The sequence below is a fragment of the Dermacentor variabilis genome, chromosome 7 (assembly GCF_050947875.1).
Source record: "Dermacentor variabilis isolate Ectoservices chromosome 7, ASM5094787v1, whole genome shotgun sequence".
Lineage (NCBI taxonomy): Eukaryota > Metazoa > Arthropoda > Arachnida > Ixodida > Ixodidae > Dermacentor > Dermacentor variabilis.
The window spans coordinates 172036770-172063502 of NC_134574.1; the positions used below are offsets into that span (position 1 = coordinate 172036770).

At 45.1% G+C, this 26733-nt stretch overlaps 2 protein-coding genes across 2 annotated transcripts; one reads left to right on the top strand and one right to left on the bottom strand.

Annotated features, from left to right (window-relative positions):
* Positions 1-9793: 9793 nt before the first annotated feature.
* Positions 9794-16672, bottom strand: LOC142588505 (coiled-coil domain-containing protein 167-like). The gene is made up of 4 exons (XM_075700317.1): positions 16362-16672; positions 16160-16254; positions 15734-15786; positions 9794-10013 (listed from the first exon to the last, which is right to left on the bottom strand). The coding sequence occupies exons 1-4, from the start codon at positions 16395-16397 to the stop codon at positions 9895-9897; spliced, it is 303 nt and encodes a 100-aa protein (XP_075556432.1). The 5' UTR covers positions 16398-16672; the 3' UTR covers positions 9794-9894.
* A 1990-nt stretch (positions 16673-18662) lies between these two features.
* Positions 18663-23143, top strand: LOC142588504 (gem-associated protein 5-like). The gene has a single exon (XM_075700316.1). It carries the CDS (start codon positions 18886-18888, stop codon positions 23077-23079), a length of 4194 nt encoding a protein of 1397 aa, XP_075556431.1. The 5' UTR covers positions 18663-18885; the 3' UTR covers positions 23080-23143.
* The last annotated feature ends 3590 nt before the right edge of the window (positions 23144-26733 follow it).

Genomic DNA, 26733 nt, shown 5'->3' on the forward strand with positions numbered 1-26733 from the left:
CTCTTGTGCGGGCTTTCCATTCTCGTATGCACAGATGGCATCATATCTGTAATATAGTTATGAATATAATGTGCTTCATTAGCCTCGCAATTGCAGCAACAAAAAAATAATGGTATCTATATTCAAGCAAACACAGCATTACACCTGCTAGCCTTGAATTTTTTTTATATGTACAGCAGTCAAAGCCAAAAAATCCTGAAAGTTGGTTGAACGGCAATAAAAGTTCTATTACCCAAGATGTTCAAATATTTATAAAAATTCAAAACATTCTTTGGTAGGGGTGCTGTGAACATGGCTGTGAACACTTTCAGGGTGTCTACTAAGTTGACATTTTCAAATTCCCCGAGTTTTCCAGGCTTTCCCTGAGCACCTTTGCGAAATTCCCTGAATTAGCCAGAACTTTGTTTTATGTAAAGACGGGCTGGACACCATGTTGCCCGATGCTGTCATTCTCTAGTAAGCATGCGGAAACAAAAAAAATAATTTAATCCAGTTTGAACAGTAAGCAGTAATATCTATTTTATTCAAAAAGAGAACAGAAAGAATGTGGTAGTAAAATTCACAGCGGAAAAATGGTAGAACCCATTCCGAATCAAGTCTAAAATTTTCAAATATGAATGAAAAGGAGATGCATACAGAAGTAAATATTTTCGAATATGAGCTATTTCTATGAACTGATAGCAAGCTCATCGGTATGAGGCCTGAACTTTGTCACAACTAAGATTCATTCTCAGCAGCTGGGAAGTCAAGCTCAACTGTCCCGACATACTCTCAGCCCGTACACAATATCTCTGTGTTGAGTTTCACTGCTTTAAAGGGTTTATTTTGGTTTGGATGAGGGACAGCTGCATCTCGGCATCAGCCAACACTTTGTTTTCTTGAGCTCAAGCTCCTTCAAAGAGGCGGTGGCACGCTTCCTTTCTTGTTAATTCCTCGGTGCATCGGTCCCTTCTGTTCTCATCCTTCCATCTTGCGTTCGGCCACGAATCATTTGAAGCAGCCTCTTCGTCAGTCGTACACTTAACAATTGATTTTTCGGACTCCCTAGGGGCTGCGAAAAACATTTTAAAAATGGGGCAGTCCAAAAAAATATGAATGCATGTCTTTAACTCTATTGTTACCACACATATTAAAATCGATCCCCGGTGATCAACACTTTAGATCGTGATTTCAACATGTTGGAGCCGTTTTATCCACTTAAGGCCATCCAGTAGTTAGTACAGGAACTGGACTTTCAGAATCAGTTAAAATTTTCATACTCTGGTGATGTGATTCTTCATGGACCTTTTTGCGAACGAATGAGCGTATGTTGTAGCGAAAAGAGGCGTGACTGTCACCTGCCGTGCTTCAGAAAAAAATCATGTCGCTCGCGATTACACTGCACTAGCATCAAAATTTTGTAATCAAATGACTCCCAGTAAGTGAAGAATTAAATTATATCACCACCTTTGCCGTCCAACAGTGCTGAGCGGTGATAATTAACCGAAAATGATGCCAGCTGTTCACTAATGAGCTTTGTTTTTAAGTCCGAGTCGTTTTATTCTACCAAAATGTATTTCTGAAGGACCGCCGCATGTCAGGCATGTCGACCTGGCATTTTCAACCAGTTTCCAAGAGTATCAGTTTCGCTCCTCTCGTAAAATCCAGGCAAGGTGTGCTGCCAGTGTCACTGCACAGTTATTGAAACTGGCTCACACGGCCTCATCCCGCGCGGCTTGATCGCGAGAAAAGCGTCGTGCTTGAAACTATGCTGCACCCGCTCTTCCATTTAGTGACGAGGACTCGAGTTACGATTCCGATGACAGAAAAGCAGATTCAAGCTCTGACGCCAACAATGTTTTGAATCAGCATGGGTTTTCCGCAACTGTTCACCGGTGAGTTTTCGTTCCGGCATTGAGCAGTCTCCTTCCTTGTGCGCACTTATCTGCCAATCTTCTTGCATGACCTGAGAGCTCTCCTGATTACCTTCAGGGTGTATACTTCACTCGGTTATGATGTGCTGCCATTGGCAGCAAAGAAACTTCCATTCACGCCAAGATGGCCACCTTTAGCACACCTCGACCCAGCACTGCGGATCAGTGCAAGATAGTTTGCAACAGCGTGAGATTTATTTCTACTCTTCTCGGCAGAAATGATAAAGACAATCTACAAAAAATTCAAACAGATATGCTTGGATGCATAATCTTGTAGTTGCCCAGCTACGCTGAGAGCGATTGGTACTGAAAGAGGTGCATGACTCTAGACGAACTGCTGAAGTGCGTTCCATGGGCTCCTCCTCAGACCATCCTCAGATGCCGAAAACACGTAACTGCAAAATGTGTTACGAGGACCGCAAAGATGAACAAATACCAGACATTGTGTGGGGAAAATGCGGAGTGCTCCTATGCTTCACAAAATCCAGGAACTGCTTCACTGCATGCCATGAGTGATGAACTGGTCTTAGTTTCCTTTTTTTTTTTGTGTCCAAAGAATGACGATGTACTGAGCACTTATTTTTTCTGACACTATTCCTTGGTTATTTACCTTTGAAATGTATTTTCGGAATTTCCTTTGATATTAATGTTTTAGCACATATCGTTTTTTGATTGTTTTTATCAACTGGCAGCAAAAATGGTGCTTTCTAGAATTTTTATGTTTCACCTAAATTTTTTTTGTTTGGCAACGTATGTTTTTGGAAAGGAAATTTCATTATGCACAACACGCTATGTTGCTGGAATATTAGTTGTAGTGGTAAATATTTTTGTTCCAAGACCTATAAGAAACTACAATTTTATCGCGGTAACGAAAGAGTTGAGGGCTCAAATTGCCACAGGCACTTTCGAAAAAGCTCTTAAGGCTTGCCAGTGCAGTTATTAGCCATATCTGTGCTCGTATTGTGACAGGAGACGCGGGTGCACGTGTGTACAATTAATACATAATGTGCCCCGTGACAATTGCCCCTTCTTACACTTGTTATGCTTCACCGCGTAACATTTCTTTATTGAGGCAAAGCTAACTTTCGGAGACTGGCATAGCGCAATGCGCTGTGCTTTGCAAGCTTCGAAGCCAATCGCGAAGATTACAAAGGCGGAGTCAGTGCCATTGCTGACAGCAGCAAATTCTTTCAATGAAAAACATGGCACCGCACGGCAAGAAGCTAGCAAACATAGAAACAGCTAGGCCTCATGTTGTGCAGTGGTGGCTACGGCTGCCAGCGGATCGGCGTGCGAGAGCAGCGGTTCGAGGCGGCGAGACAACTGGCAACTCACTGACCTCGAGCAATGGGAGGTCGCGTTGTCCAGCTCCGACCCAGCTGTCAAAAAGCAGCTGGTGGGCTGGGCTTCGAAAGTCGCCAGACGTCACCAACTGCCGGTCACTTCACGAGTCAACCCAGGAATAGCTTAAGATATGGCTCAATATTTATTAAAGTTTATCACCACCCCAACAATCGAAATGACGGCAGTGGTGGCTTTGATTAATTCCATTTCAGACCTGCAGTCAGAGCAATATACATTGACTCTATGGAGTACGTGGTGGTGCCGAGAAGCCGCGTGAATTATCAGGCATGTCCGAAAAATCGGGCTTCTGGAAAATCGGTCGTTAACGAGTCTGGCAATACCTTGTGCCGATGACACGGCATCAACGACGATGCATTGCGATTCGTCTGTTACTGGAGCCAGCACTAACACGACTTTCGTTTCCTTTCAATAAAAGTACAGATAATTTTCCCTGATAGAAGCAAAAATTCCCTGAGTTTTCCCTGAGTATTTCCAGACTATTCAAATTCCCTGAGAATTCCCGGTTTTCCCGGTTAGTAGACACCCTGACTTTGCTGTATAATTGCAGCTAGAGTGATCTGCACCACAAACAGAACTATTCTTGAAGGGTACCAACCACATAAGAAAATTGAGAAAAGACATTTTGGCTTCCCTGACTGGAACCTAGTCCACAACGAAATTGAGAGTGCAGTAAACAAAGCTACACAGACTTCGAAATGCAAACAGCATGCCTGCACATTGGGAAGGGTTCCATCATTCCCAACTTTCCCGCATGTACGACAAGTGCTTATTGCTTATTTGCATGATTCTTCCCAGCCAGATGGGTTTCCGTCAAAACATTCCTTCAAATATTCAAGTAATGCTGGCCTAACTTTTCGGCACTGTTATACACTGTTTCTGTGCAGTAAGTGCTAATGCTGCAGGTAGGTCCAAATAACTGAGAGGGTCTCAAAAATTGGGCAGTAACTGTATTTGCACTCTTTTGAATTTAGTTTTGTCCTCAATTGGGCGCAAATAAGAGATTGTAAAATTGTTGGTGTTATTAAACCAAACTCTAAATTGGAAATTTCACAATAAATTTGAAGAAGTTTGCAGCTATGCAGTAGTATGGCCATCAGGTAGATGTGGAAATATGGTCTACATTTATTTGTTTGCATTTCAGTATTTTGATGACATACTGCTGCAAGGGTGACCGAGTATGTGAGTCTGCACGCATACAGAAAGCTAGTGTGAGATGACAGGTTGTGTATGATGCAACACTGCGGACATGTCTAAATGAAAATTTGTGCATTCCTTTGCTGCTTCTGCTTTCACTGTTTGTTTACTGCATTGTCGGCCACAGTTTGGAAAGCACACTCAGTCTCAGTCCTCTGACTTTGCAAACACCATACTAGCTTCTTTGAAGATCACATAACAATGCACATCTTGCATTGAAAAGCTTCACAAGACAACAGGGTCTTGAAGTTAACAGTGACTGACCAAGGAATGCCTCAGCTCAACGTTTTGACAAGGGGAGTGATCCTAGCAAAACAAAGTGCAAATGGAACAGGTACATAAAGAAAGGACGATCACACAAGCACTTAATCACAACTAGGTAAACACAAATATATACAATCGTGTGATAGAAGGTCGAGGAAAACAGGGAAAAAGGTCACACAGAAGCTCAACAATGATGAGCAAATTATACAGGGGCACCAGCTTGTGGGTGTCAAGAAAGTGGACTCTTTTATCACGAAGTGAAATGGCTACCTCAGTCAAAGGGCAAATTTAGAGACACTTCAGGCGAGTGCACTTTGCCTCGCTGAGCATCACTTTGGCAGCGTGGTGCTAGACGGCGAAACGGAGTGTCATTCAGAATTGGTTACAATAATGATCTATGGAGCCATAGGGCTCAAAACGATTCCCAGTATACCGAGTTTTAGAAACAGCTATTATTCTACTGCGAAAAAAAAAAATTATTTACGAGAACCCTTGTTATATTATCTCTTGAACATGTCTACATATAGGGACATAACCAAAATCCAGATAGCCAAAATGGCAAACTCCATGTCGGACAACTTTACAGGCACCAAAAATGAATGTCTCACGCATGTTTGGCTTCATTTGCGTCACAGGGACACTCCCAACATTTGGACTAACAAAAAAAAAAGCTCTTAACATTAGGGCCAACTCAACGTTGAGTATTTTTTCATTTATTCTTGAAGCAGTGCTATCGAGGCTACACATTTCAGCACCACAAAGTAAATTCACTGAAGCTTAGAATGACAGGAAGCTGAGCTAGTTGGTAAGGATTCATAATGCAAAGAAAAGGTAAGGCATGCAGACACGGACAGAAGAGAAGAGGTATTCGTGTTGTCCGCTTCTTTTCTTTTGTGTCTGTGTCTGCACGCCTTACCCCTTTTTTGCATTATGAATTCATTGAATGCACTCAACAACAGAAGTGTCACTAAATGTCCCCATTCAACAGCCTGCGAACGACACCAAGGCTCAAGTTGGCTCACTATATGACAGGGGCATAATGCACGCAACACCTTTTCTTATGATGTGGACTGCCTTAATTGTGATACGATATGTTCAATTATGACGCCCAGAGACAATGGTGGTGCTATGAAAATCAGCATTGCAGCTGCATGCCGTCCCTGTCCTGCTCATGCTCATTTAAGCTAAGACACCTTATCAACTTACCAGTTCCTATTCATTCTGCAAGGGAACTTGTCTTCATCAGAACAAATTTCGACACTATCACAACAGTAACTCACAGCATGCAACGCGACAAACACACATACACACAGTGCTGACTTTCAACTGAATCGTTATTCAAATATTGGCCTTTAAACAATGAAGCCCTTCTTATCAATTACAGAGCTGCATAAAGATACTCAATTTATTTTCCAGACAGACACACTGAAGGTCTGCTGACACAATTAACCTTGCGCCATTGTACTTCAAAAGCTTCCGATATGTCTCTAGTTAGCTTATCCGGGTGCTTGAGCACCAACTTAAGTTCACCAAAGAAAGGGGAACAATCACATGCATATCAGTATTCTTTATTTAACTCTGAAGGCATTGGGCAATTGCGACAGGCCTTACAACCATACCATGGGGCTTGCAATGCATTTCGTGAAAGAGAGAAGTAGAATGGGGGGAAAAAAGAAATTGCAGAGAAAAAGCAATGAAGGGTGAGAGTGCCAGATCTAGCCATTTTGCCAATATTGTAGTTATGCTCTCTTAATATTAAAAAATTAAATGTATGTTGTAAACGAAATTTATATAGGTTCATTTTGCTTGCTTAATGTTGATCAACTTTTACCCGACAATTTGAAGCATTTCTTCCTTTGTTTCCTTTCGTAATACTTAACGTTGAGTTGGCTCTAATACTAAGAGCTTTTTTTTGTTAGTCCAAATGTTGGGAGTGTCCCTGTGACGCAAATGAAGCCAAACACGCATGAGACATTCATTTTTTGGTGCCTGTAAAGTTGTCCAACACGGAGTTCACCATTTTGGCTATGTGGATTTCGATTATGTCCCTATATGTAGACATGTTCAAGAGATAATATAACAAGGGTTCTCGTAAATAACTTTTTTTTTTTTCGCAGTAGAATAGCCGTTTCTAAAACTCGAAATACTGGGAATCGTTTTGAGCCCTATGGCTCCATAGATTATTGTAACCAATTCTGAATGACACTCCGTTTCGCCGTCTAGCACCACGGTGCCATATGATGCTCAGCGAGGCGAAGTGCACTCGCCTGAAGTGTCTCTAAATTTGCCCTTTGACTGAGGTAGCCATTTCACTTCGTGATAAAAGAGTCCACTTTCTTGACACCCACAAGCTGGTGCCCCTGTATAATTTGCTCATCATTGTTGAGCTTCTGTATGACCTTTTTCCTTGTTTTTCTCGACCTTCTATCACACGATTGTATATATTTGTGGTTACCTAGTTGTGATGAAGTGCTTGTGCGATCGTCCTTTCGTAATATTTTTCTAACAATGTGTCATTATGTACTCTTGATTTTTTTACTCGCGCTTCTGCTCCTAGCCTTTTCAGGACTAGAAGTAATAAATAAATAAATAAATAAATAAATAAATGAAACATTCAGTTGACTGTTGGCAATGTATGTACGTGTGTATTTCGTTTTGTCCTACTGTCGTGCACTGCAAATTATTGATCATGAACCAACTAGCCAGACACACTATTCTTGTGAACTGTCGTCGGATTAAGCCTGTCGTGTTCCTTGTTCGAGCACCACTGATCCCTTCTCACACTGGGCAATCAGATATTGGCATTCACACAAACGCAGCTGTGTGCAGATGAAGTTAGCACTGTCGCCTACCAGCAGCATATGCCCCAGCTAAAGGCATGGATACAGTCCGGCGTAATGCGGGCGTGCACCACTTGCAGCGCAGTTACGCTACGACGGCGCGAAGTCTACGCCTCTACAGTCTAGCATCACCGCGCAAACAGCGTGACTAGCATCACACGGCGTGCGTTGGCATAGGCCTGACAGGCTACCTAGGCGACGCTGCAGAAACGCTGGTCAACAGAGCCCTCTATGCTGCGCTTATAGGTTTCAGTTAGTAGAAAACACGATGCCCTGCTGGTGAATGCATGGCGCCGTGGGATGTCTGCTCGTCTCAGCTGCACTGTGGTGGAAATTTTGGAGAATTTCATGCATGGGAGGCTTTGTAGCATGCTTTCCATTGCCAAGGAAGCAAAGCACTGTGCTGACAGTGCTTTGGGCTGAAAGGTCACAGATGCTGTTTCGGTGTGGTGTTGCTTTCGTGCGTGTGCTGCTCAAGTCACGCAATGCCAAGGTGCGACAGCAGACTGCTGCAATATGTTTCTATTCACTGAAGCATGTGCACATACTCAGAAAAGTGGCCCGATAACAATGAATTAACTAATGAAACTAATATAATCAGCTGCTTCACCGGCTCTGGTGTGTGTTGACGCTGAGACTGCCGCCCACATGCATGCAAGTTATGCCACAAAAACGCATTTCCAGACATGGCAATGAATAAATATTGTGATCAGCGCTGAGACGCAGTAGCTTTTTCTCTTTCTTTCTTTCTTTTTTTTTCTTTTTCAGAGAAAGAGTGATACCGCAGCAACCGTTCCGTTTGTTGTCATTCATTTGTTGACAGTAACATACAATGTAATAAACTATCTAAACACTTTTTATGTACAGTTGCTTATGTTACTGCTGCAACTGACTCTCTGTGCTAGGTCAGTCAATCCATTTTCTCTTAGCAACACGTTTTGAAAGAGTTTCAAGCGCTCTATATGAACTTTCGCTTAATTAGGTGGACCGCTTCACTATCAGAAATTCCTTTAGGTCTTCTAAATTCCTGTGTGTGGCAGTTTTCTAATAAAAAGAGCTCCTCCGCATGTACCTTTAGAAACGACTGCATTTTTCATGGTTAAGCTACAATGGGGTGAACTCTCAACGAGATGATCCACAGGCTACTGTCAGCGAATGCATGTGCCTTTTCCAATGGCTGAACATCAAAACAAAACAAGAAATCAACCCTCAACACACACACACAAAGCAAGTGAGACTGGCTGTATACAGCCCGGTGACACCGTAACTTAATGTGGGGAGCTGCGACTTGTATACTACCCAGCCAATTTCATCACTCACCACCAGGCTGTCACACAGTGTGTTGAAAATTCGAGTGTGTAAGGCCCATGACCCTCATGACAATGCACCGCGCATGAATAACAGTGGCGACGACGCTTGGGAACCACACCCTGCGTGGCGTAGTCTGGTGTATACTCGCCTAGAGTTTGCTACCAACTCGCCGGGTCCGCCCGCCTTCAGCATGGCTTGTCGGACAAAAAGCGCCTGCATTCCATGACCTGTGCTGCATTCGGTAGTGCACAATGCCCTACGTACCTGTCAAACTCTTTTCGAGTACGAGAACTATACACAGAAGTCAAAACAAGTCACAAAACGAGCGAGACCTGTGTTACTCTACAGGATGGCATATTTTCTGTACTACCTAGCCAACTTTACTGACCGCCGCGAGGTCGCGTCACGGTGCGTTCAAAACTCCAGCCCATCAGCCCTATAGCTAGCAAGTGAATAGAGCATGTCCTATCTCACACTGGAGCCGCTAGACCAGAGTGCATCACAGGCTAGCTTGGCTGGCCAGCCTACAGTTCCCATGCAACAAAGAGGTTGCGCCTCTGCCAAAGGAAAAAGCACTCACTTGCCGTGCACTTGAGTGCATGCACTATGGCAACAGCTGATCACCGTGGTGTTGCAGGCCACGATGCATGCACCATACAATACAGGTGCACATTTTTGGCGATTCTGGCACCGCCAGCGTAACGTATCAAACTTCGCCATGCATTGCCAGGCACACTGGACTATACTCGCACCTTAAGGAACTAACATATTACTTATAACTGATGCTATCGCCTCCTCTTATAGAGGAGGCGATGGTGATGCAGGCTATTTCATGCCATGCGGCTGCTTAGCCAGACCCTGGCATTGAGCAAGTGCGAACTATACAGGCACAACAAACGCCTTGGGTGTAACAAATGCTGAACTTGTTTAATTCTGCTCAGAAACACAGTTTACAGTGTAAAATTGGGAAGACTGGAATGTACACTTAATACTTTACAATTGAAGCACTATCCAGTTATTGTTTTTACAATGAGAAAGTAGTAAATAATGAGGAACAGTATAAACAAGCAAGCGGCTATTGCCATACTTTTACGGTTTTCTTTCCGCAGGCCAGTGAGCTCTTTCTCTACAAGAAACAAAAAAAGAGAATATAGTTAGCATCACGCTTTTTCATTCAAATTCAGCAGACACACTTAAGACTGTTTGCGTGTGGGCATGCGAAAGCATTAGTCTCTTTGGTGAAATGTTTTCATTTTATGCACTCGTGATGTGGTGCCACCTCCTTCCTCCCCATTGTCTGCGCTATCACGTGCCCAATGATACATGCACTAAGCCACACTTTTAGTCGGCCAGATGGCTGCGACGTGACGTGTGCAATGACGCATGCACTAGCCACCACTTTATTCGGCCATAACCATGGAGCCACCGTGCCGTCGAGGAAGCGTGCTCATCTCGCACCTCGGAGACCCGGGTTCGGTTTCCATCCAGATCGAAAGGTACCAAATTTTCTTTTCAAATCCATTAATTTACTTTGTTTTCAGGAATCTGCCCGAGAAATAGACATCAATCTGAACATTTCTTCTTTGCATCCGAGCATTTAACTTTCTGCGGTGTAGGCCATTTTTGGTACCATTGCTCGGTCACGCCACCGATGCCACCGCTGGATTTTCGTGTAATGGGGCATATAATGCTTTCGCATTAAAAAGAAAAGTTATTAGTGTCAAGCTTTTTCATGCTAACAGCATGCCTGAGCTGAAGTTTCTGCTCTACTACAGTAGTGACACTTCTAGACATGCATCATTCACCTAAATTCTTGGATAACCAAGCAGGCTTTAGAGAATTTTTTCAGTTTCTTGAAAATACAGCACACTTTTATTAAAGAAGTACTGACATATTCTGGAAGTTGTGAAATCTCTATCAGATGCTTCTCAGATGTGCAAGGGTGATAATTAGCAAGTATGCACATTGGGAAACACTTAAAAGATCATTTAATTTGATAGTAAAGGGACACTTGAAAGATATTGAGTCAAGCTAGGTTGAAAGCTTAAACTTCTGTAAACAATTTGTCAATCGTAGCAAGAACAAAGCTTTTGTAAACGAGAAAATGACGAAGAAAAAAAAAACTGCAATTGTGCCACCTATTTTAGACTATGGTACCTATTATATGAAATTGTATATTTCAGTGTAGGCGATTCAAATTCAGGAGCAGCAGTGGGACCTTTGGTCACAATACTGGCACACACAAAATGATGATAGACTTCTAGATGGATTATCTATTCGTCTAACTCAGTTTAGTATCTTTCTTTGGTGTCACTTAGGGTTGGGGGGGGGTCTTTAAATGCTAGCCCCGGCATTATTGACATCAACATGATGTCATGAAACAGCAAGATTTGCCGACTTTTTGTAGCAGTAAGGCTAGGTATGATGACGTTTCTCATAAAGAAATAAACAAAAGTGCTGTGTACGTTTCCTCTGGCTGCACTCATATGCGGCAGCCACTGCAGCCACAAGATTAGAGCTAGCTGTTGTATCGAGTCGTTATGATGTATCCACTTGTATAGATACAAAAACTGAATCTGGCTCATACAAACGAGAATTATAAATTATTTGGGGTGCTCCAATGCTTTACGGTATTTTCTCTACGGTTCACAGGGCTCTGATCGTCATTTAACTAAAATAATAACATACAAGTAAATAATTCGATGTCGGTGCTCCTTTAAGCTGAACTTGAAAAGTGAACATGATTTCCAAACTCCTTTAAGATTGGTCTTGGAGGGAGCCCAGGGGTATGTACACACAAGGGGGAACAAGGGGTTGACAATGGCTCTTTAATTGTTGGGAACATCCCCCCAAACTGTGGTGTTAATTTGGTACCAATGCATGCATTAACTTTTCATTCACAAGCCTAACTGCATACAAATCTACAGGTTTTAAACCATCCACATTGTCTAGACACTTTCACTGAATACCACTAGCAATGCTGTGCTGGCATTTGAAAAAATCATATCACCAAACATCCAAATTTATGCTTTCCTAAAAACGCCTATTTGTTTTTATTTTATTGTTATATCTTACACTTCCACTGTGTATCTGATTTACATCTAAGGTGCTTAGTTTTGTTGTTTTATTTTTATTTCTTAATTTTTTTAATTTGAGGGGTAAACATCTGATGTAATTTTTAAAGAGGTTGACCAAGGAGAAATCAGAGTCCAATGTTCTGAATTTCCTTAGTAACTTTCACAAATGATTAACACGGGCAATAATCTCATTTTGGACACAAAATTTTAATCTATACATCACTCACAGGAAAATATAATGACAAAGAGAACTACTAGCAATTTATGTGACAAACTTATCTATACAAATTTCTGCTGGCAGGCATTAATTACAATTTTAAAAGAAACCACATAAAGAAAAAGAGGAAGTGGAAACATTCTTGGCGATCCCAAATTTATTTTAGTCTCCGCACATAAGAAAGCACAAATAGTAATGCACATGGCCATGCTTCACAACTGCTGTCATGCTTTTCCTTACCTTACCAGCCCTTGTGAACATACACTAGCATGTGCATTTTGAGCATTTCTATGGCCATCCAAGAGCTATTGGGCATTTCATCCTTCCCCGTTGTCGTACGGTTCTACTCCTTTGCACGGTATGCCCTTGAAACAAAATTAATGGAATGCCAGCCCATCTATCTCCCTTATTTGAGCATACCTTAGTTGAGAAAACGTCTTTTCAACGTCACAGATACCGTGCGCAATACAGAGTAATGTCAGCGCTTCCTTCGCTTGCTGCCGCATTACTACAATTTACATCTACGCAACACGTGGGAAATGCAATGCAATGCAATGGGCCATTGTTGTATTCGTGCATATGCGGCTACTAAAAGGGCAACAAGCTTTCATTCACTCAAGGTCAGTAAGTGCTAAATATATTGTCACATGGTGGTGACGTTGAAGAACACAGTAGCAATACTGTGAAAGACAAAACTAACTTTTATTGGGCAAACCTGTGCCCACAAAAACAGGCTACACTTATAGCACAACGGTAGCGGCGAACATGGTCGGCAATCGTCGAAAATCTGATCAGCGGGTCAAGCGCGTCGGCTTTTATACATCAGTCGTCGAATGTTCCAGAGTAATCGCTGGGACCCACGTGTCTTTCACAAAGTTCTACACTATTCGCGTTGTGCATACGTGCAATCAGATTACACAAGGTTCGGTGACAGACAGCGGATGGAACCATTGATAACATTCCAGAAACTTCCTATACATGCAGGCGCGTCCTGCGCTGTGTGATAACATTTGTTAAGCGGTGAAACGTGGTCACCCGAGAAAGATAAACATGTACACGTGTCAATATTATATTTCTAGTTTCTGCGCGAGTTAAATTATAAGCGATAAGAAAGCATATATCATATGCATATATGATTAATATTAATAATACTGTATAAGCTGACCACTTCCACACATAAGGTGGGCGGCAATCACTAGATGCTGAACACCTGCATTTATTAGTATAATTTATGAAATAATAAACTTAGGGAAAAAATTAAGACTTAACCTGATTTTCATAAAACTTGCTTAGGGAGCAAGAATTCTGAATTATCGGATTTTAGCCAAAAATGAACGACTGTATCTATATCTTATTGGATAAAGAATGCAATAAGCTCTGCAAAAATAAGAAATCCCCACTCCTGAATGGTGTTCATGGCTGATTCTCAGATATATATAAAAAGAATTAGAGAGTGCAACAGCGACAACAGATGGAAGAGAAATTGTAGTGGGCTAATAGATAGAAAAACAATGTACCCTGGCTTCGCTGTGATAGTATCGTGGGATGAATGATGACGAACTGGTTAAGAGGAACTGCCACTGCTGTGAAGGCACTGAGAAAGCTTTCTGCGTTGTCAAGTAAATAAAGACTGATAGGGCATATCAAGCTTTATGCTTCAGTTATCATTGATATTATGATTTTCCTGACCTAAATAAAAGGTTTACTCCCTACAGGAGGCAGACTCTCTTTCTTCCAAATGCAACAAACCTCATCAAATTTGGTGCAGTGGATGCCAAGCAAAATTATTTATCCATTAAATGACATGTATTTAAATAGCAACTCATGAGGTAAAGCTTCCTTTTAACAACAGCCACAAGGCAACAAAATGTGCTTGGATGGGGAACAAAAACACTTATTTTGCTAGCTCTGTGTCAGCTGTTGACGAGTTGTGCTCCATCATCTGAAACGCAGTTTGCATCTGTTACTCGCCATGACGCAAAAATATGGAAAGTGTAAAAAAAAGGGGGGGGAAAAAAGGATCAACTCTGCTGTACGAATCTCTCAGTCAATCATGTTACAGACCCACTTTTCTTATGGGCCTGGACTGAGGTTTTGCAATCAACAATACATTTTTCTTCTTCTATCTGCTCATGGTAACATCAATAAATGATGGCATACTAAGTTGACAGCTACTACTGCTGTGGGCTTGCAACAGTTTGAGGATTCATCTTTCAGCGAGTCGTGAACAGTCTTCACGTCAGTGATATGTATTTTCCCTTGAAACTGTTATTCTTCGGGGCCCATTGAGCTCCACAGCACTACAAAATTTCTACAAGTGATGCAACTATTAATCTAATGAGTTAAAAGTAAATTTTGATATCTAACACTATGTAGTAGAACATGTGGTCTTCCAGCTATGAGAACAACTGCTTTCATAGGTCAAAGAAGTATGTCAAATTGGCATATAGGGTGCATGATGGCGCTTGATAGAAGGTGCTAGTTGTTTCTGCATCAGATAATGTTATCAGAGTATTATTATTAGAGTATTAGGTGTTACTGTTACCATTACCAATTCCAGCCAACAATACAAGTGCAGTCTGTGACACGCAGCATCAGTAGAATGCTAATGCTACACTAAAGTACTACAGCATTTCATATATGAGGAACCGTGTGTGAACACTTGGTTTGTTTCCAATATTCCCAACACAAAAGAAATACGCTTAACACAAACTGCTAATTTGATTAAACCAAACTTCCATGGCTGCCACTGAAGCCTGCTAGCTACACAAGTAGCAAATGGTGCCTCTGTGAACACAAATTGCTATGCTAGAGTCAACGATGATGTGGAAACCTGCAGAACTGACACCAAAAAACACGATTGAGGAGGTCCTTGAAGTGCCCCTTCAAAGCTAATTATCGTGACGAGACATCTTAGCAGTATTCACATGTGATGCATCTGATAATGCCCTGATTCAGTTCGTGCATTTTTTTTAAAAACAAGGCAGAAGTTCACATGAAGATGGAGGATTGAAGAAATCAGTTGAACAGAGATGTCACTTCACATTGGCTTCAGCGACATTGCTTGTTCTACTACTGCGCATCACGTTGTGCATTTTTTGCAACATAGGGACATTAAAGAATTCTTTGGCAAGCTTGGTGAAATGTTGGCTTTTGTGAAAGCGCAAAAGTCTGCACAGTGCAGTGAAGTAGCAATTCCTTAATACATATGGGGTGCAGAAAGCAATATTCTGTAACATGCAAAGCCAATAAACGTCTCTATTAGCATCTGCCTTTTGGTTTTGATGCTGTTCAATTTGTAATTTCTATGTCGTTGATATTTGGGGGCACCAGGAATAATACATTTTGAGTATCTTTTTTTCACTTCTATTAGGACGAATATGTTTTCACAGCCTCTTCGAATTCGCTTTAACAGGTGTCTACCATATATTTTCTGGTATATTATGTAATGCATAAGCCTGCCATTTTATGTTACCGTGCTTAGATTCAACACCAAGCACGATGAACGAAATCTGTAACGAATAAATGAAATGAATATCATCAAAGCCATACCTAACGTGTCTAGCTGTGACTTCAGGGACGTGACCTCATCTTCAAGCTTCTTCCTGTAGGTGAAGGTAAGAATAAAAAACAAAAGATCACGAGGAATTGATGAATGCAGCCCAAAATATTTGAACTGGCATGAATGAGACTGTCCAGTTCACAACAAAGAAGCATATTGAGCCGCATCACCAAACAACAAGACGACAAGCCCAACGAGGGCGGCGATGTGGGCTTGTCGTTACATCTTGGCTAAACGTGGTCGATCCTCTGGTTGAGCGCAGAAGCACGTGGGCAAAAAGCACGGCGCAGCGAAGGAATTAAAAGATCATTGTTGTTAGTAGTGCGTGTGCGCCCAATGTGCCTTCTTTTGTCCTCGTGTTTCCTTGCGCTCACCACCTTTAGCCAAACTTCCAAGCAACATCTCTATGAGCATACCTTTCAGAGTCCGACAGTGTGAACCGCCTCAGCTTCGACTCTATCTGATCCAACTGATAAAGGTAATCCTGTACCAGTGCTTCATTTCTGTCAATCTGGGGGAATAATAGATTGCGCGAACATGCACAAGAAAGGACTTGAACTGCTGCATGCGAAAGCAAACCACTGATACCAGCCGCCACGTAACGCGGAGACAATTTACCTCTTTAAGCACAGAGGCACGAGAGTAATCCGGCATTTTTCAGGCTTATCTGACTATTAGACAACGCTCTTCAAAGTAGGCGCGCAGGCTCGGGGTGCTCGGAGTCCTAACGCCACTGGTTTAGGGCCCTGCGCCAATAGAAAAACCTGCACAAACAGGGCCCTGGATATTGTCTGGATATTTCGCTGCGCGCGTTCGAAAATTGGATTGGATTGAAGCCAACTTTTGTGCCTGCAGTTGGCCGCTCGCATGCCCCGACCACCGTCGTGGCCCTGACTAACCCCTACATCCACGCGCAACTCTATGGGTTGAGGCAACGCTAATGAGAACCCCCCGTAGACACTGGGCTTCTTCGATTTTCCACTTCTGGCTACCCGCGGGCTGCCAGAGCCAGCCAGAGCGTCTTCGTTTTTCTCGGGTTGCTCCGCCCACCGCGCTACGCACTTCCGCCGGGCGTTCGTTTTGCTCGCGCTGGACGGTTCTGGCTACCCGCGGGCTGCCAGAACCTGCCAGGACGATTTTGGTCTGGCTGCTCTCTGGAAGTTCTCTGGCTAGCAGACGACTAAAAGAGGCGATGGGCGCTCGCCGCCATCTTTACGGGGACTTCACGGATTGCAACGCGGGTGCTTGAGGACTTAAATTTACCTCGCTCAGCCAACCGCCTACGGTCATCTTCGGATTTCCTTACTTCTAGCGTTTTTTTAGGTACTAACGCACCGTTCCGCATCGCGAAGCGGTGTGATACGAGCCGTGGTGAACCGTTTGAAGCTTTTGTGTGCGTGTCCCCAGCTGATTGCTTCTTCGCGGCGGTGAACAGCGCGCCGCGCTCTCATGCGTGCATGTTATCTGCATCGTGTTCCAGGCAAGTTGTAGACGCTCACTCACACATTGCGGTACATTTTGGGTTCGTATTTCTCTGGTGGCGTTCCTTTTCACATATCTCGCGTATGTATATCTCCTTTCTCTGCAGTTAGCGAAGGCCTTGCAGCTAGCCCGTGTTTGCTCCGTCTCTCCGTCGTATGCTGTGGCAGCTCGAAACCGATATGTGTTCGAACTGCAGGCCGTTGATCTAAGAATACACTGATTGCACTAGCTCGGTACATTTAGACACACGTACATTGGCTTAATTTATTGCTCTCATGATTGCGACCAATGTTGTTTTTCGTGTGAAACGTTTCGCTCGTCACAGGCGACGTGCATTTTCATGCGCCAGCCGCGTCCCCAGCTCCTTAAATGAGAAGTACCATCAGCCACAACAAACTTTACGAAATCGAAGCCCAAGCAGGTCGACGCGAAATTTTATGCGTATGAGCTAGACGTACCCGATAACCTGCTTTTTCATGTCTTGTTATGACACAACGCCAACTCATCAAATGTCGCCGGTGGTCGACGTGATCGCTGCGAGCAGGGATCCTCCAGCTATCGCTTTCGAGTATACAATCACGATTTCGCGTCTTCTCATCCGCCGCGTCGGAGGCCATCTGTTACGCTGCGCAAGCGAGATTGGCCGAGTACGCGTCCTGCGCCGAGTCGCGTGAAATCGCGCGAAAGTGATCGTATCCCTGAATGCAACAATATATTTTCAAGCTGGCAACGCATAAATGGGCCGACTACGCCGAGCGCGCGCCGGCCTCGACGGGCGCTGCCATGCTGGTAGCATGTTTACATTTGGCCAGCTCTACCGGCGTTCGAATTTGCAAACTTCGGGCAGGTTCGGGTTGTCTTGGGGTCCCAGCCCATGTGACTTCCTGTCAGAACCGGAACTAACTGGCTGCCATCTAGCTGCCAGCGGGCTGCCAGAACTCCGAAAATCGAAGAGGCCCACTGGCGCCACATTTCCCTCTAAGGTATTTATTTAGAAACTCTATGCGTTACAGCCCCTTGTACTTATGGTTAGGACTGGGAGGTGTGAAGCATGGCCTCCGAGACAAGCAGCACGCGCTGTACTAACACTCCTGAGATGGCCGAAGTAGGCATAAAGTTTTTCACTAATATAGTAAGAAAGAATCCCACTCTATTTCACTCTAGCCATGAGTGCTGCACATGGAGGAAGAAACTGTCATAATTATTGTACGAACGAGAAGAAAGGGGGTAGCCGAGGTGCCCGATATTCATCAATCATATCGTACGAAGCCGATAAACAAAGGCACCAAGGTTACCAAGGTCAACACGGAAGAAATAACTTGTACTTACTAATTGAAATAAATAAATTATAAATTAATGGACTTGAAAGGGGATGAATAAACAAGTTGCCGCAGGTGAGGAATGATCCCGCGTCTTCGCATTGTTTGTATGGAACTGCTGCATTACGGATCACGTGACTTTAAAATATGGCGGCCTACACGAGTGTCAGAGTATGACGGAAAACATAGGTGTTCTGTGGGAGAACCACTTGGCTCAGTGACAGCAAAAACGTAACAATGTCGTTTCGTCTGTAAAAGCGGATTAAGTATTTGAGAACGAATCACGAAATCGGCGTTCGCCCCTGTGGTTTAATTTACAACGTAACAAGTGAAACGCGTTTATGGATCAGGCTGCTACCACCGGGACAATGTTGTGCATGCCCCCAGCGCCGAACTGGTACAAACCCTTTGCAACAGGGGGCTGCGACTCCGGGTTCTACTGCTACGCGGCCAAACACACCGTTGTCGTGCTCGACGCCAGGAATGGCGTGCCCGTGTTGAAAGAATGGCTGGTGGTGGCGGCGCCAAGTACGGAAATAGTTTCTTCTGTCATGTTCTGTCGCAGCGAACGCGCCGACGCCGACGAGGTGCCCGCGTTGCTGACCGTCACCAGCGACGGCGTGGTACAAGTGTGGGATGTGAAAGCGCGAGCTGTTAAGCACACAGTGTCGTCGCACTCTTCGACATGCTGCGCCGACTGGAGAGGCACGCTGTCGACATCCGTGGTCTTCAGTGGCAAAGCCAGCACGGTACTCAAGTGGAACCTCATGACCGGAGCCGTCGCGCCAGCGAGCGGCAGACCGCAGGAGAAGGAGATAACAATTCTGCGCTGTCATCCGACCGATCCAGACGTCGTCGCAGTTGGTTACTACAGCGGCATTATCGTCGTACAAGGGCTTAAGAAGGGAAGCAATGTCATTTACAAGCTTAAGGGACACAGCCTTATGGTGCTATCGTTATCTTGGAACGTTATCCCTGGGGAGGACCCTTCGCAGTATCCGCTTCGCCTGTGTTCGACTGCGCTCGATCGCACTTTGAAGGTATGGGACGTGGCTGGAGAAACACTTCTGACATCGCTCAGAGTTCCGTCATCCAAAAAGGGCAAAAGTTCAGACATTCGGGACAAATGGATAGCCGCCTGCTGGATTCCGGGAGGCGTGGAGAGGATTGTTACCTCGTCGATCACTGGAGATGTGTGTATTTGTGATCCTAATGCAGCGAAAGGATGTACGTTTATGGACCATGATGCGGACTCCGGCGGGCACACTGCATCAGTTTACAATGTGTGCATCGTTGGAGACACCGAGAAAGGAACAAAGATGTACGTTGTTTCCGCATCGGAAGATCGAAACATCATCTTTTGGGACCTTGTGACCAAGAAGTCCGCGTACTGCATTTCATGCGCCGGAGGGTTTATCTACTCCCTCGCATTTTCGCCTTTCGCCTGCGCCACACTTGCTGTTGGTGCAGGCGATGGAAGCGTCAAGATTTGGCGGACCGACTGTGTCACAAACCCCTACAGTGCCAAGGTGCTTACTGTTGGAAAGAAAGACAGGGTCCGCACAGTTGCTTGGCACCCCAGAAAGGAAGCTATTCTGGCACTGGGTACCGAAGAAGGTAAAGTCTGTGTGGCAGATGTCAATACACGGCAGGTCACTGTGTCCAAAACCTTTCACAAGGGGACAACTTACGCCATTTGCTGGGCGGACCTCATTCTCAGTGAAGGAGCATCTCCTGAGACATGTGTGCTCTCATGTGATGATAGCAGGGTGAAAATTCACAGGCTCTCCAAGCTTGACAAGGATGCTGCAGATATTGAGAGCATTTTATTTAGCCCCACCCAAAATAAGACACATGCCAAACGTGTCTGTGTAGCTTTCAACCAGGACCTTGGCATCTTGACACTTTCCAATTCCGATGGCCTCGTAGAGCTCTTCAAGAATTGTGGAGGCCCGCTGTTAAAGAAGGTTGCTCTCCTTGAAGTACAAAGAAAGCCTGCGGATTGTCTGGCATGGCATCCTTGTAAGGCACCATTTTCTGACTGCAACAGCCGCTTGATGTACTGGCTTGCTGTTTCGTCCACTGATGGCAAAATATCCGTCTTTGACTTGAGCCGACTCGAGAAACCTAACCCCAGTATCTACCGAGTTCTTCAGCCAACCCTGCAGTTTTCGGGGCAGAGTAGCAAAGTTGTGTCACTTGCATGGAGCCCTTTTCGAGAAAATCTGCTGGCGTCTGCTTCATTCGACCAAACGGTCCAGGTTTGGGATGTTGACAAAGCACAACTTGTTGCAACGTATCAAGGTCACACGAGGCGTTTGTTCAGTGTTTGCTGGAGCCCTGTTGACTCGGACATTCTTTTCAGTGGAGGGGAAGACAACATCGTCAGGTGTTGGAAACTCTCCGAACAGCCTGTCAAGCCTCAGAAAGTTTCGAAAGCCAAGGCAGATGACAAAAACAGGAACAACAACATTGCCAAAACTGAAGACCAAGAGAACAATGGTGCTGAAGTGTGTGTCAATGGTGAAATTGCTAACGGCGAACACAAAATTGCTACGGAGACAGCTGGTGCACAGAGCCAGAGCACTGGCACGGTGCCTGTGAAATCTTCAAGCAAGGCTTCGTCAGCAAGCGGATCAAAAAAGAAGTCAAAGACCATGAAGTCCTACTTCCCATGCTTTTCTCAGCATGAGAACCTACCCAAAGAGAACCGGTCAGATGATGCGCAGTACCTAGCTGACGTATTGGCAAAGCATAAAGGAGATGCCATTGAACTTGATTCTGAGCACAGTCACCTTGGCATGTACACTGATGCCTCTGGTGCACTGTCAGTTCTGGACAAGGAGATTCGACACCACAAGCAGGAACACAACCTCGACTACGCATTTCAGATGATGATGTGGAAGGGGGACCTCGCTACAGCCCTTCGAGAGGCAGCAGTGGAGCGGCGCCTCACCGACAGCCTGGTAGCCCAAGCACCGTCGCTGTCTAGAAGTGTGTGGTTTGAAATGTGCGAGCGGTACGCTGCCCAGCTAGCAAGTGAAGGAGACCACCACCGTGCTGTGCTTTACTACTTGGCCTGTCACAAGGTGGAAGAAGCATTGAACCTCCTTTGCGAAAACAGCCTGCACCGTGAAGCCCTCGCTATTGCTAGGGCACACCTTCCAGACGATGATCCTCAAGTTGAAAAGATATATGCATCGTGGGCTGAGAGAGCGGCAGGAGTTGGCAACTTCGAGCAGGCTGCCAAGTGTTACCTTGCCATCGGGCATGCTGACAAAGCAGTTGCTTCGCTGATGAACCGAAGAGACCCACACTCACTCAGATCAGCTGCTTACATAGCAAGAAAGAGTGGTCTGTTGGCAGAGATGGAAATTGCTTTTCAGTCAGCGCTGCAGTCCTCATTGACCAACAACGAATGGGATCAAACAATTTGTTTCGTTGAGAAGCTCGAAAAGAGCCAGGCATTCCTAACTTTCACTCACCTGCATAAAGCTCTTGTTGAAGCCATTGATGAAATTGGTCAAGAAAAGGGGGATGCTGTTGAGACTGAAGACAGCACTTGCAAGTTATTGTGGAGCAGCCGTAAGAAAACTGCTACCACTTTCCTGTCCTCCATACTGAGAGCCTATGAAAGCAATGGCTACAACACCTTAGTTAGCATACTTGGTTTTACAGAGCTAAGTGAGCTGCTTGGTTATGGAGAGCATGCTTCAAGAATAGTACTCTTGCATGACACGAAGGAGCACATACTGTTTCATGTGGCTGGCTGTCTGGCCATTGCACTGTTCAGCCCGGACCAGTGGAAGCTTTACTTTGCAAGGGCACTGTCGACCGCCTACACATATGATCGCAAGCTGTTTGCTGACCTGTGCATGCTCCTCTTTTGTGGAAAAGTGACCGACAGTACCTTCACAGGAGAAGTAAATGTGGACATTAATCCTAGTCACTGTCTGCTTTTCGACAAGCTGGATGTAGCTACTGATTTCAAAGCTAAGGGTTTTGATTGTCCACAGTCATGCCAAAGCCTTTGGTCTATGTTCAGCACATTGGTGACCGACACCAATGCACTTGTAGATCCAGGCAGGGAGCTGTTGTTGCTCTATCTTTGTGATGCACTCGTAGATGTATGTGATCAGTTAGAATCAACGATTGCACGCAGCTCTTTTGTACAGGGTATTTCCTCATTGATGCTTTCACCTACCATTGCCTGCTTGGAACACTTCACCAATAGACTTGCCATAGCCGAGAAGAATTTGCTTGTTTGGAGATCAGACGTGCAAATGAAGAGGTCCTCTACGACAGAGACAAGTGCAGCTGAAGATGACTTGTCAAAATCACTGTTGGAAGAAGAAGTTGAGTTGTGCAAAGTTCGCCTAGAGGAATTCAAAGTGGCTGCTCCGGATTGTGTATTTCCAGGACAGACGCAAGTGCTCAGGCGTCTTGTGCTTTTTCTTGATAACACTGATGACAAGAGTTGCACTGAACTAAAGACTAGGCTTGAGGCTTGGATACAACTCGTTTCAGATGTATAACATAGTTTGTCTTCCTTTGCTCATGGTGGAAAGCAAAAAAATATAGAATGTTTGTTTTGTGAAAGCTGTTTTTATGCTTGTCTTTCTTATTTGTACATATTCCTGCACACAAAGATGTTTTCTTAAATTTAGACTCTCCTAATTTTCTCTGAAAATCTGCAGTTAGAAAAAAAAAAACACCTGTGATTGTGTAGAGTGCATTAATCAGATAACTGAAAATTTGCTCTGAAAATTTATGTAGCAGCTTGTAATTGTCTCATGCAGTGCTCAAAAGTAAAATACACGAATGAGCACTGCTGTATCCGGGGGGCGCATCCGCTCTGAAGCTTGCAGCGCTCATTCATGAAGATGGGAAGTTCTCTGTTTCATTGCTGGCACCACTACAAAGGCGAGAGATACTTCCTCTAATAGAGTGCACTCGGCATACTCTAGTGCATTCACGACCGAAAAATAATGCTTCGCTTATGAAAGGCATGTAGGAAACATTTGCTCCATGGCAAGATAATGTCGCTGTTTTCTCTGCTTGTCCTTTTTCTTGCTGGTGTGGCCGTGTCCTAACTGATTGCGCTCGCGACCAAGACACCTTGGGTAACGGCGTATTCCCCCTTCTCCGTCTTCTCTATTGGATTGGCGTGGCCCACTACGTGCTTGCGTGCGCTTTTCTGAGCTCAGATTGGTGTGTGCCTGCTGGTTCTTAATTCTAGTGCTGGACTTTCAGTGAATGAATGAAAAACTTTATTTGCACAAAGGAGGTATACCGGCGAAGGTGGAGCCCTCAGTCTAGGACCCCTGTGGTCTTTGCCATCTTGCTAGCTCTGTCAATCAGCTTGAGCTGTTCTTCAGGCTTTCAGCAGGACAGCGCAGCTTCCCACTGCTCCGGTGTTGGTGTTTTGTGTACTGGCGCTACCTTTGGTTTTTGGCAGGCCCGTGTAACGTGGTAAAGTGTTGCGTGTTCCCCGCATAGCGGGCATTTATTGTCATATGTTGACGGATAGATTTTGCTGAGCAGACTCGGACTAGGGTATGTATTAGTCTGCAGTTGTCTCCATGCAACTGACTGCTCTCTACTAAGGTCTTTGTGGGGAGGGGGGTAGATCCTCCTTAGGGCTTTTTGGTTTTCTAAAATTGCTCCATAGCGTCTGGTGACTGTGCCCGGTTCCCCGTCATGGTGCGCCCCCCGGTTGGCGTATGCTCGGGCGTTGGCGTCGGCACACTGGTTCCCTGTCACAGTCTCATGACCTGGTGTCCACGTAATGAAGTGGTGTCCACGTAATGAAGCATCACGAAAAGGTGATTTTTCCCGTCTTGAGTATGCGGATGGCCGCAGTGGATATGCGTCCACTGCTGTGCCTTCTTCACGCTTCTTGCTAGTCCGTAAGTATTGCTGTAGTGGCCTCTTCGCCCTGGTGGGTGATGGTGAGTGCAATTGCCACTTCCTCATCCTCGAGGATGATGTTGCCTTTGATCGAAGCGCAATTGATTTCTCTAAGCTGGTGATCAACAACGCTGACTATCGCCCCGGAGTGTTCTTTGTATGCGGTCACGTCGACATATAACACGTCATTTCTCCCCGCGAAATGTCTGTTGTGTGCTTCTGATCTTGCCTTTCTTCTGGCCTTGTGTATTTTAGGGTGCATGTTTCTCGGTATCGGGCTGATCTCAGTGATCTCTCGAATCTCTTTAGTTATGCTTTCCGCGTTGTTCATTTCTCAGCAAGCATCCCTCATACCCAGTATCTTCAGCATGTTCCTACCCGTTGGAGTCAGAATGAGTCTCATTTTCTGCGCAAGAAGGTGAGCTTCGATGTGCTCTTGCACTGTGTTGTTTATGCCCAATTTAAGGAATTTCTCCATCGAGGTGTTGACTGGCAGTCCGAGAGCGCATTTGCAAGCTTTCCTAAGGATTGCCTCTAATTGTTATTTTTTCTGCTCGAGCGGTGTTTGGTAGGGGGCACTGTATACAATCCTACTGACCACGAGGGCCTGTATTAGCCTACATGTGTCCTCTTCCTTCATACCTCGTCATCTGTTTGAGATTCTTGCGATCGTCTTCGTGATCTGAGCTGTAGTGTTTGCCAGCTGTCTGATTGTGTGATCCACACGACAGTTGCTTTGTATCCACATGCCAAAAATCTTAACTTGCGATACCTCCGGAATCTTCTTCCTCCCTATGAAGATGTCTATAGAGTTTTGCAGATTGCTTTCAACAGGTCGCTCGCTGCTCGCGCTAAAAGGTGTCGGCGAGCGCGCACGCGCCTTTTGCCGTGCGCTTACCTTGTAAGCACAGATAGCTGTGCGCCTGCTTTTCGTACTGGACATTTAACAGAGCGCTCGCCGCTCGCGCTTAAAGACTAAGTGTGCGTCGGCAAGCGGAGAAGTGTTTTGCCTTGGCCTTACCGTGCGTGTAAACACGCAGGAATGGCGGAAAAACATGCAAGCGAAGGAACAGGAAACTACGCTTTATTTTCCCTTTACCTTGTGATGTACCTTTACACAGGGTAGCGCCGGGCGATGGCTTCTAACAACTTTGCAGACCCCATCACGAACGCTCACACAAAAAAAAAAAAAGAAAAAAAAAACCGTCGTGGTTGCTTAGTGGCTATGGACGTGTTGGGCTGCCAAGCACGAGGTCCCGGGATCGAATTCTGGCCACGGCGGCCGCATTTAAATGGAGGCGAAACGCGAAAACACCCGTGTACTTAGTTTAGGTGCACGTTAAAGAACCCCAGGTGGTCCAAATTCCCGGAGTCCCCCGCTACGGCGGGCCTGATCAGATCGTTGTTTTGACTCGTAAAACCTCATATTTTCTTTTTTTTTTTAATAGCAAGGTATTGGCAAAAAGTGAAGCGCCACCTCCTCATCGCAACTGCACCCGGCAGTCAATTAATGGCCACATGCGCTGCGAAGACTCTTTTCTGCGTTTGTTAGAAACTATCGCTCGGCGCTACCCAGTGTGCATGTACATCACAAAGTAAAGGAAAATAAACCGTAGTTTCCTGTCCCCACGGTGCAAGAACATTACGATAATACTGTTACACCATGCCTGTTCCTTTGCATGTATGTTTTTCGGCATTCCTGCGTGCTTACATACACGGCAAGAAGCACGTCTGCGCTAGTCATGACGCCATAGAGTTTCTCACTATAACACCTAGAGGGAAATCTGGCGCCACCGTCTTGGGAGTTTCTTAAGCGTGCGTCTATTTGTCGTACAAAAATCCCTCACGTGACCTGATCCTAGGTGCCTAGGGACAGCATCGTTTAGGGATTTTTGAGAAGGCGCGATGCTGGCGCCGAGCGACGCCGTGGCGTGTTCGTCCACGGCGTGATCGTTCTCTGGACCCCGCGTTGTTCAACATTGCTCATGTCATTGTACGTGCGTTGCTTGTGTGTTGGTTGTAGGTTCTGCGTTACTTGGCGGAAAGCCGCGAGTAGTGGTGGTGCGGCAGTGCGGCTTTCGCCTCGGTGAGCTCTGGCAGTAGAGAATCTGCGTTGTGTGACCCGTGCTTCCTTGACAATTGAAATGTCGAAGTGGCCTAGTGCATCGGCAGCGAAGTTCTGCGAACCGCGATGTGGCGTCGCCGTGTCCGACTTTGCTTAACGAACATCCAGGGATGTGCTGCTCGCTACAAGTCATGTAAATGCGACTGCGTCGACC

What these genes read in the sequence shown, in the direction of transcription:
- LOC142588505 (XM_075700317.1), bottom strand. Translation starts at nt 16,397, where the DNA reads ATGCCGGATTACTCTCGTGCCTCTGTGCTTAAAGAG. An exon ending in ACACTGTCGGACTCTGAAAG is followed by an intron (nt 15,787 to 16,159) that starts GTATGCTCATAG and finishes CTTCACCTACAG; the next exon opens with GAAGAAGCTTGAAGATGAGG. An exon ending in GTCACAGCTAGACACGTTAG is followed by an intron (nt 10,014 to 15,733) that starts GTATGGCTTTGA and finishes TGTTTCTTGTAG; the next exon opens with AGAAAGAGCTCACTGGCCTG.
- LOC142588504 (XM_075700316.1), top strand. Translation starts at nt 18,886, where the DNA reads ATGGATCAGGCTGCTACCACCGGGACAATGTTGTGCATGCCCCCAGCG.